At 40.1% G+C, this 11,087-nt stretch overlaps 1 protein-coding gene across 1 annotated transcript; it reads right to left on the bottom strand.

Annotated features, from left to right (window-relative positions):
- Positions 1 to 6,375: 6,375 nt before the first annotated feature.
- LOC128736752 (retinol dehydrogenase 12-like) lies at positions 6,376 to 10,813 on the bottom strand. Its single transcript, XM_053831239.1, has 6 exons — positions 10,808 to 10,813; positions 7,379 to 7,704; positions 6,963 to 7,311; positions 6,828 to 6,895; positions 6,649 to 6,765; positions 6,376 to 6,592 (listed from the first exon to the last, which is right to left on the bottom strand). Exons 1-6 carry the CDS (start codon positions 10,811 to 10,813, stop codon positions 6,481 to 6,483), a joined length of 978 nt encoding a protein of 325 aa, XP_053687214.1. The 3' UTR covers positions 6,376 to 6,480.
- Positions 10,814 to 11,087: the final 274 nt, after the last annotated feature.

Raw genomic sequence — 11,087 nt, 5'->3', positions numbered from 1 at the left:
GCGATTGCACAACAAAGCATAACCAAGAGAAACGTCAAAATTACTTCTGACTTTTGAGTGTAGTGTTTGCTCTATCTTCTTAGGTTGTCTTGCTAATGCTGCAGTGTTCGTTTATGCTTGGCTTTATGCTCCGTGCGTGATAGTATTCTAGGGTGATTTAATTAATAATGGTCACATTGATTTGATAATTTAATGCTTAGCTGTTTTTGCAGCTTCTTCTCTCTGGTGCATCTGCGAATAAAAATTTTGTACGCAGCTAGTCCAAACGGACTTAATCCATTACATGACTAATCGCATAAGCATTAAATGATCAAATTTGGTCCCTTCTTTAGAGAAGAGTTATATAGACTAGAGTGTACATTAAATTACAGAGCCGGCGTTTAGCCCGGCAAACCCGTGCGGTCGCACGGAGCCTCGCGCTTCAGGGGGGCCTCGCAGTTGGTGATAATTGGAGGAAATGTCTTGACTTTATATAACACAATTGGCTGTTCAGAAATGTTTGCATGATTTCCATTATTTCCTTTTATTTAATTGCAGAGTGTAAAGTGTTAACAATAAATCGATGAAATCAGGCCTCGCTGTTTTAGAAAATCTTGTTACATAATTGCCAAACAACTCGACTCTGCTTGCATGCTGATTCGAGCATTCGATCAAATAGGCACTTAGCTCTTTTGAACAAATAAATTCACCAGGTCCGGATGGTATTCTACCCACTTTTTTACATAAAATGGACAGCGTTATAATTTCCAAGCTCATTAACATTTTTCGTGCCGGTTTCACTTTGGGACTTATCCCGGAGAATTGTCGGAAAGTAAGCAGATACCCAAAGGTAAGGCAGAAAAGAAAGAGAAAATCATGCATAAGTCTTTTAGGCCAATAAGTCTGCCATCAACGCTTCTCATCTTGATGGAGAAAAACACGGTAAACTATGTTCGCTCTGAGTTTAAATAAAACTGTCCGTTTCATGGAAACAAACAAGCATGCCAACACGGTGAATCTCCAGAAACCGCATTGCACTGCGTAATGAAGTCAAACGAGAAATCGCTCAAATATCAAGAGACGGTATTTTGTGCTTTCCTTGATATTGAAGGCGCTTTTGATAACACGCCCTTCACTTCAGTTATTGCGGCTGTAGTGTAATCATGTGTGGCTCTCTTTCAAAATGAAATTGAGCACACTATCAATGAGCTAAGTAGATTCAAGAAATGCTTTTGAGCAGACAAGCCATAGGATTATTGGGAGAAACGTCGCTCATGATTTTGACGATGAATGGAAATCAAGAAGTAGTTCTCTGCTTCTTGCTTTGGTCACTGGTGGCCGACGCATTCCTTCACAAGCTATCGCAGCTTGGTTATGGGACTATTGCTCCTTCTCCTCTGTTGGGTACTCTTACCACTGCGTCCATTATGTTGAACTATTGTGATGAGATCTCTCTTATTGAGACTCAGCAACTTTTAAGTAACCTAGGGGTGGATACTCGACGTTATATATTTATTTAGATTGTTTGAGCGATTGTACAGCCATCCTACTGGCCATAACTGTTCGGCTCTCCTTTTGTTTCAGCCCACCCTCCAGCACACAGTCAAAGATCAGGCAGAATGAATCTCGACCCGTGAGTAGAAAGTTTTGGAGCCACATCTTCGTTTGTCGACTCACACCGAGTCGGCGTGTTGAGGATAGACGAGGATCAGGACTGAACCCCTGCTAGCGCATCGTTCAAGTCCTGCTCCTCCCCTACTCTCCTCTCCAGCTCATTCGTTTCTTTGTTTTTCGGCAGAGGCAGATAATTTGTACAGTGATAGATTACAATGCAAGTTGTTGCGATATGTTCAGAAATAAACAGTGACTGTTAATTTGCAGTTTGCGTTTAGTGATTAGTGAAATTTCCACGATTATCGAGCAGAATGTAACGGTTAGCAAATTAGTGGTGCCCAACACTGAGTTTTAACCATCCTAAGCCCCTACCTAGCGCCTCCACGTGGCCTTACCCGGTTATGCACTATTAAAGAGTCAAGCTAGGAGATGCGATACAGGGTGCCTAATCTCAAAATTGTGGGTTAGGGTGACGGTTGAGCCAGACGACCTTGTTAGTAGGTAAGCTTAATATAAGTTATTTTAATTATTTGTTTCGTTTTAGCTCATGAAGCACCGTCTAGTGTACAGTGAAAACTGACAGAACAAAGTTTATATGATGCTCATGGATACCAGAAGAAGAAAAAATTAAATTAACAATGGAAGCACTTATAGAAATGATCAAATCAAATGATGCAACTCTGTTCCAACCGAAGGATTGCTGGTGAGATTGTTCTATTTTTGCCCATATATACTTTACTTCATCTTAATATCCTATTATTAATATATCATACATGTGAAAGGCTAGATGATGGAGTGGATTGCAGACAAGAAAACTTAAGGTGTGAAGCAAATATGTCATGTCTTTCTCACAAACAAATCATCGCGTGGGTTAAAGTTGGTACAACGAAATTGATTATTGCATGGAAAGATCCTATTGCTGAAAAGCGATCTTTAGAAGCCCGGAATGTGCACAAGTGTCTGAAAAAAAGAAAAAATCTGCCGGGTTGTGCACAAGATACGACCGAATAGGTGACGTAGGACTACGTAAGTCTCTTTGTAGCGATAGTAGGATGTATCCATGTATGTAATAATACTATTCTTCATGTGTACAACCTACATACGTAACGTTTACCAAAGTAGTAGCATTGTATACGTTCAATTCTTAACCGATTTTTCATTATCTGTTTCCTCGTTGAATAGTGCTTTTCCTCTGGTAATCGGTAGACGGTACGCGCAAGTTTTCAAAAAGCTGAAAAATTTGCGCAAAATTTTTCTGCAGTTTACAAAAGAAGAACACTGATAATAAAGCATTTACAAGTTGCAGACGTTTTGGAAGTGACAGAAAATGTCGCCCGTGTGCAGTAAACTTATTCCCGCCATTTGTTGGTCGTCCGCAACGGCGAAAAGTTCAACTTTTCCCTCGTTGCCTGTGTTATTATGGTATTAACAGGGCAGAAAATATAATAAACTCTTCAATCGTTGTGTGATCCTTAAAAGGACCGATTGTTTGATTATCATAACTCTAGCTTGCATTAAACTTGCACTAACGTACCTAACGTAATTCTCTTTTCGGTAAATTGAAGTACCGATAACCGCTAACCAGGCACGGCTTGTTGCAACGGACCAGCCAGAAAGCCTCTGCAGCTATGCGATCGACGAAGTCGTTCGTGTACGGTCATGAAATACCAGTCCAGGCCAGGTGGCCAACTGCAAGTGACATGGCATAATTCCGGACGTTTTGTTGTGGCGAGCAGCATATTTCCTGCCAATTCCAGAACTTCAGCAGCCAGATATTCCATCACGGCAGCGACACGAGTGCACCAGCTCCAACACGCTCAGCATACTTTCCTTTCCTCAGCAGCCGATGAACACGACCAACTGACGACGATGTGCACCGCAAGGCAAACAATGTTTCAAATACAACCTTTAAAATTATGCCACGGATGTGACTCGAAAACTGTTTGTTCGATGTGTCGCAAGCTTGCTGCTTGCCGATTTGTCGCCAACGAAAGCCGCTGACCGAATGACGATGCGCAGTAAAAAGCTGCCAAAACCATATCGTTCACTGGCGGATGAGTCGATGGATTCTTCGGTTTGTTGGCGTCTCGCTTGGCGAATTTGGATGTCTTCGTTGCCTTATCCGGGGAAGCAGCAACAGCCGAAGCCTAATCATTTTTGATCGGATTCTATAGGGCGTAAATTAAATACATACAGTCATAAGGAAGCTTAACCCATCGCTCGTATCGTATATATTTCTGTCATCCGTGCTAGGGAAGCACTGAGGAGGGAAGCAAAAAATATGAAAATAATTCAATTTTTCAATGACGCTCATTGAAAATCAATAGTATATTTTTAATATTTTCCAAATCGATTTTCCGATCAATTGGTGTAAATACCTTGGAAATCTATTGAAAATTGACTGAATTATAAGCCGAAGCGTGAAGACGCGTTTCCACTTTAATGACGTCATTTCCAACAACCAATCACGAAGCGTGAATTCTGGTAAAACATAGGTTCATTATTTTCAATTTTCCAATAGTTCAACATCAAGAATTCATACTTTTCTTCATTTTAGGCCAATTCTTAGAAGATTTTCCAATCGATTGGTGTAAGAATATTGAAGATCGATCGGGAAACCACTAAGCTATTAGCGTTCAAATCCTGACCACTTTTCGAGAAAGATTTTTTAGAATGACACCCTATACTAGCTACCTTCCTGAAAGACGCAGTTCTACGTCAAAATGGACGAAAGACGAAAATTGAGAAACGGGATGGAAACGAAAAAAAAAACGCGAAAAAGAAAGAAAGAATGCTGACACGAAAAAAAGAAAAAAATAACAAAAAACGAGACAGAATGGGGACAAAAACGGAACATGAAAAGAGAAAAAAGTGGAAAAGAGAAAAACGGCAGGGAAAAGAGGGAAAACGGGCCAAAAACGAGAAGACTGGACAGAAAAAGATGAAACGGAAAGAAAAGAAAAGTGAAAGTAAAACTATGAAGAAAATGAAGAACTCAGTGGACAAAAAAGGAGTAAAAATGAGACAGACAAGGAGGAAAAGAAAAGTTGAAAATACGGGAGCAGGAAAATGGAGAACAGAAATGAGTAAAACAGGAATAGAATGACCAAAAGAAATAGAAAAGGAGAAAAAGTAGGACATAATAAGAGGAAGTCTTCCGTTCTTCCTCTTATTGTGTCCTACTTTTCCTCCTTTTCTGGTGTTGAAAAGCGAAATAAGACAGAAATGAGAAAAATGGGTCCAGCACGAGAAAAATGAAAGATAAAAGAACGGAACAGAAAACGAGCAGAAACAACAGATAAACGAAGAATAGCGAAAGATAAACTAGGAAACCGGGAAAAAGAGGTCTAACGAGATATAAAAGGAGAAAGATGGGACAAAAGACGGAGAAATAAGACAGAAAAAGAAGAAGAAAACAAAAATCGGACTAAAGGAAAAGGTAACAGAAGACAAAAAAAGGAAAACCGAAGAGGAAAGAGAAAAAGAGAGCCAAAAAAACAGAGTTAACCTAACAGTGAAGACGAATAGAAGAAAACGAAAAGAAAAGAAGATAAAGAGTTAGAAAAAGACGCACACCCGAAATGAACCAAAGAAAATAGACACGGGAAAGAAAATAAAACACCAGTGAAAACATGAAGTACAACAGGACTGAGAATAAGAAAAGATGGGGCAGGAAACGTAGAAAAACGGAACAATGAAACAGGAAACATAGGACAGACAAAAAGGAAAACGGATGAAAAGAGGCAAAACGGAAAGAAAATTAGTTTAAACAGCGAGAAAACGATACCGAAAAGGAAAAAAAACGGAACGAATGGTGCAAAATCGTAACTGGAAGAGAGAAAAAACGGAACATTAAAGAGGTAAAACATGTGAGAGAATAAGATGAAAAATATCAATTGAGGGGCTTAGCAGTGCTTACAAATCTCATATCTCATATTAAATTTATGCAATACGTCTGAATTGATACAATATACTGTTCATTTGGTGTTTTAGTACTGGTGAAATGAACACAGTCTTGCCAACCTGAAACCAGGTTTAGGTTGATTTTAAAAAGCAGGCAGTTTAAAAAACTAAACTTTGGGACCTAAAATATCAGTCAAGAGTAGCACTGCCATTCATGGATGAATTGTATTGAAGGGTAGAAAACTGAGAAAGGTAAACACCGTCAGCAGCTCAGTCAGAAAGTCATGTCCATGCACTGACATATAAAAGTATACTATCAGGGCGTAAAACTGTATGCGCTGAATGCGTTCTGTATTGTATGCATGGTTGTTAATTTTTTCGAACGCTGGTCACGATCAATGATTGCTTTCGTAGCATGCCACCCTGTTAAAGTAAGACATATAGTCCTGCGTCAAAAATCTGTAAAATAATCCAATGGTCGCATTTCAAAGGAGAGCATTTAATTTGCGGGTAATTTTTTTAATGCTTTGCCCACAGATTATATTGAAAAACTATCGAAATTAAATTATGTGAAAAAGCTGTCTAAAGAGCACTTTTTCTAAGGAGTTCCAATACAAAATATAAATATTAGGTTGGTAAGATATTGTAAGAGTTAATCTCTGCTGTATATAGTGAGAATCGAAATAAGAAAAAACCCTCAATCGGTTTGTTGGTCCAAGTAGTGAAGCCCCTCTTGGATACTGTTCTCTAGGCAGTTAAGGGTTAAATTATAACAAGAGCTAATAAAACAAAGTTCAACTTAGGTTAAAAAATTAGTCTTTATTTAAAAAATCGACCATATTGGCCACACATCTTATCAACTTAAAAGTAATGCTGCGGGAGTCACGGTGACTCATGAAGTATTTCAACATTCCTTCCAATTATATGTTACAGTGTTAAGTAATTAGCATGAGGCAGTTAGAAAAAGATACAAATAATGACCCACTAGGAGGAAGGCCTGGTCGTTATCCCGGTCAGTTTTTCACTCTCCATCCAGAGCCATCGAGCGGTGTCTTCGTCGAGTCCCAGTTCATGCGGTAGTTTCTCTTGGCAATCACTGTTAAAGAACTAGATATTGAACCCGCGAGGAAGATGAGCCAAAAGCTAACTTACACGTAGTATTTTCCAGTTTTTCCTGCCAATTCGTCATCCAGAGCTGCGTAGATTGTTGTTTGTGCTCCGGCACGGGCACTTTTAAAACATAGCAGCATAATCCAATCCGCCAATACGCTAATAAACGTGAACATTTTACTAATGACTTTTGAACGTGTGGTTATAAGAAGTGCACTTACGTGTCTAGTAGAGGACAAACTATCTCGTAGTGACGTTGCAAGTCTGTGTAAACTGAGCCGGGGTGAACCTGTTAAATGGACATAACATTTTATGATTCCGGCAGCCCAACAAAGCAAGAACAAAAAAAAACCTACCGCATATGTGGTCACACCCGTTCCTTCCAGACGCTTAGCTAATTCGTTCGAAAATAATAGGTTGGCAAGTTTGCTATTACTGTAGGCTGCGAATGGGTTGTACTCATGTCTACCGTGCAAATCGTTTCGATTAATTTCCCCGTGCTTGTGGCACTTACTCGTTACGGTTACAATGCGACTCGGAGCGCTGGCCTTCAGCCGATCCAACAGCAAGTTCGTCAGCAGGAAATGACCCAAATGATTTACGCCGAACTGCACCTCGTAGCCCTCCCTGGTCAGTGTCCTCGGCGTGGCCATCACGCCGGCATTGTTGATCAGGATATCTAAACGTGGTTCTTCCTCTAGAAATCTGATGGTAAAAAGTGGTTCGAAATCAGTTTTTATCCTTTCTGTGAAATCTTCGAAATGGGACTCACGTTCTGGCGAAGGTCCTCACCGATTCTAGCGAGCTCAGATCCATATAACGCACGTGGATGTTGGTTTGGCCGGTCTCCTCTATCAGTTCGCGTTTGGCTTCGCTTGCCCTATGCAGTGAGCGGCACGCAATGTAAATTTTTCCCCCGCGTCTGAGCAGTTCCTTGGCCGTTTCCTTCCCGATGCCGGTATTCGCGCCGGTTATCAGAATTACTTTTCCCTCGCATGTTGTAGCCTTTTGGAACTGTCCGCCCTCCATGTATGCTCTAGCCGAGTGTGTATGGAAGAGATTTTCGATAATCGAACCGACTATAATAGTTACTGCGCACTATTTCTACCCACCTGAACAGTTTCAATCCGAGAAGCAGGATCGGAATGATTTGCCAAGCCATTCTTTTGTTGTTGGTCGATTGAATTTATACAATGTGAACAGGTTAAAAATAATTACGACCCAATTCTGTTCGAAAGCGATGCAGCGCTAAAGCCGTCTAACCGGCGTCCACGGCACTATAAGTCAAGTTCAAGATCGAAATTTAAAAACCGGCGGCGATTATTGTTGTCAAACACTCTTGGCGTGGCGTTCGGTGGGCTTTACGGCGGTGTTCTGAATCTTATCTGCCGACGATAAGATTAGGGCTCGACTGGTTGCATCAGCTCTGTTGTGGGCTAGAAACGATATTTTTGTGTTCAAAGTTCATGATATATATTTAGCTAATTATCATTATCCTACATGTTTTGACCAGTTGTTTCTTGACGAAGAGATAATTTTTTCGAATACTTACTTGGTGATGAATCCTTTGGATAACTTAACTTTGAAGACTAATTTTCGAGTTCTAGAGATAACATCCAAGAAATTGTCAATAGAAAACTTTTTACGATATTTTCTTGATGTTAATCTAAATTTAAAACAAAAGTTGGTGCACAGATGTGTACGGTAAAGCAAAGTTTCAATAGAATTGAATGCCTCGTTGAAATGAGCACTCTTTGCAAACGTGAAAATGGATAACAATAGTGCAATGATCGCAATAGGAGAGAAGCTTATAACATGGTGTCTTTAGTACATCTGTGCACAGTCGAGCAATGGCGGGCTTAATCGAACAAAAATAACAAAAAATAGCTTTTTTGACATTTTCTATATTTTTTAAAATCTTTGGATTAATTTTTTTTAAATTCATATTTTCCTCGAATTTTTAGAATACATCTAAACAAATTATTCGAAATGTTTCGTTTTTCATGCCTTACTAAATTATTTTGATTATATTTCGAAGGAAATTTTAAAATGTTACTAAACATCATAACAGCGATCCTAGAATACTCGTAAGTTGGCTTATTCTCACATTGAAATATTGAAAAGAGAAAAATTATTCAACGACCTTTCTCGGAAAAATATCGATTCAAACCTTAAGTTTTTAGTATTAAATCCAGGGTGGCAACTCAACCAGGAAAACCGGGAAAACCAGGAAAAGACCAGGAATTTTTTTTCACCAGGAAAAACTGGGGAAAACCAGGAATTTTTACCCAAAACCAGGAAAAAAAAGTAGATGCTTGCTGATTGCACTTGTGTGGCCATGTCCGTTGGTTCGACAAAACCAAAAAGTCTGCTTTCCCAACTGTCGACGGTCACATGCCCGGACATTCACCTGTCGCCAGGAGAGGTTTGCATCACTAGTCTGAATCAATTGACTGACGTTGACGGCGTAGGCCACCATTAGTCTCTAGGTTTGCCTCTTCTGCTCTCCCTGTGGATTACAGTTGAGTCCAGGTTTCCTGCAGATTTCGTTCGATTCTCTTCTCAAAATATGTCAGATCCACCTCTACCTACGTTCCCAAATCTCTGTTTCTATCTGGCGCTGGTGATATCGACGATCGAGTGTTAGGCCACCAAGCCCAAATAATGTATGCAGGCAACGATTAATGAAGACCTGCAATCTCCGCTGATAGATATGCACCACGTCTCGCAGGCAATAGACCGGATTTCACGTTAGAATTGAAAAACCGTGATTAAGTCGGTAAAGTGATCTGATTTGAGCACCAAACATTCCAAAGTAAGATCCAAAAAATCGCCGCTAGTCATCCTGATTTGTGTGTTTATATCGGTCTTGGTACCATCGTCTGGGGTTGTTAGCAGACATTGGGAGTAGTACTATTCTCTTACTGTGTAGCACAACATATGCCGAGATTGCACAATATATTTTAAAGTGACTAGTAGACGCCTATTTCTGTTAGCAAGAGACAGTTGCGTGCTGTGCTTTTCAAGCCAAGGGATACCTGAAAACAGCGTAGGCACATCCAAGTATACAGCATGGTGTATAGAGCATGGTGAAACGATATGCCGAAAAGCAGAAGCAGTCATATTGAAAAAAGCTATAAAAGTCTGTGACGTAGGCATCTTTTTTACAAAAGCTTACAGTCTAAAACACGTGCTCGTGTTCTATATACAACAACATTAAGGCAGGCGGAGGGCGCTTTTCTGATGATGACGTTCTTGTCATAGCGTAACTATCAGAGTTAAAGCAAAGTATTTATTTCAAAATCGAAAATCATATTTCTATTTATGTATCATTTAATAATAATGTATAACAGTTTTTCATAAACAGGTTTTTTCTTGAAAGTAATGAACCGAAGCACCTGCTTCTTATTCATTGTCCATTTTTATACGCTTTTCTCGCCTCCGAGGTATCAGCGTATTCGGGCCCGGCTTTAGAGTTGATTGTTTCAATAGGCACCTCTACATAGTACGGTTCCGACGATAGTTTCTATGTTTGGGGGATGATTTGCGTGACAATATGAACGGTTTGAATTTGGGGTGCTGACTCAACGGCAGCCTGTAGAGGATCTGACAATTTATCATGTTTTTGGATCTGAGCCGTTTGCGCCTTTGCGGTGTGATAGAGGAGGTTCCTTGGTGAAGCGTTCATTTCTTTGACGGGTGCGTTTGTAAAATTTGCATGCACTTGCTATGGCGCTGCACTTGTGTGGCAACGATCACTTCACTACAGGGGACAGGGATAAAGGTAGCGGTGATTTTTACTACTTTTTCGTACCATCATGCAAATCGAGCTTGTACAAATGAATTCAACTCCGCTGCAGTGGTTTTAACCTCGGAGTTTACGCATTCGAGCTAATAGTCGTGATCCCACTATAAGACAGGTAAAAAGTTTCATTGGCAGGCGACGGATTCGCAGATGCGCTTTCTCCCGTTTCTGCCATTCCTTTATATTTAGCAGCACGTCCGCTGTACTGATAAATGCAGGATGAGCAACTTGCTTTCATTCACCTCATCACCATGAACTGGATGAAATTCTCCAGTGCCGAATGATTAACGTCCGTTTGGAAAAAGAATGCGTGTTGGTTCGCCGGTATTTGGGTGAATTTGCAGCTGAAAAGAATACATTAGAACCGCTTATAAATATTATTACAGTATTACTTACCATCATTTTGGTTTTCGTAAAACCAAACAAATATTTTGTCATCGATCACAAGCAAGTGATTCCTTTTAGCAGATAGCAAACAATTTGTAACAAACATTTGTTGCTATGGGTGTTGTTAATAAAACCAAAGCAACGAGAAAAAGCTGCAAACTTCCTACGTCACAGAGCATCGTGCCGTCCCTTGCCCTGCACAACAAAAGCTTTTACTCCACTTCGCCTACTGTTGGTCATTAGCGTTTCACCATGCTCTATACATCATGGTATACAGCACATGCGCTCG

Source organism: Sabethes cyaneus, chromosome 2, assembly GCF_943734655.1.
Source record: "Sabethes cyaneus chromosome 2, idSabCyanKW18_F2, whole genome shotgun sequence".
Lineage (NCBI taxonomy): Eukaryota > Metazoa > Arthropoda > Insecta > Diptera > Culicidae > Sabethes > Sabethes cyaneus.
The sequence above is the reverse complement of the archived record's forward strand: the minus strand, read 5'-3'. Positions and strand labels throughout refer to the sequence as shown.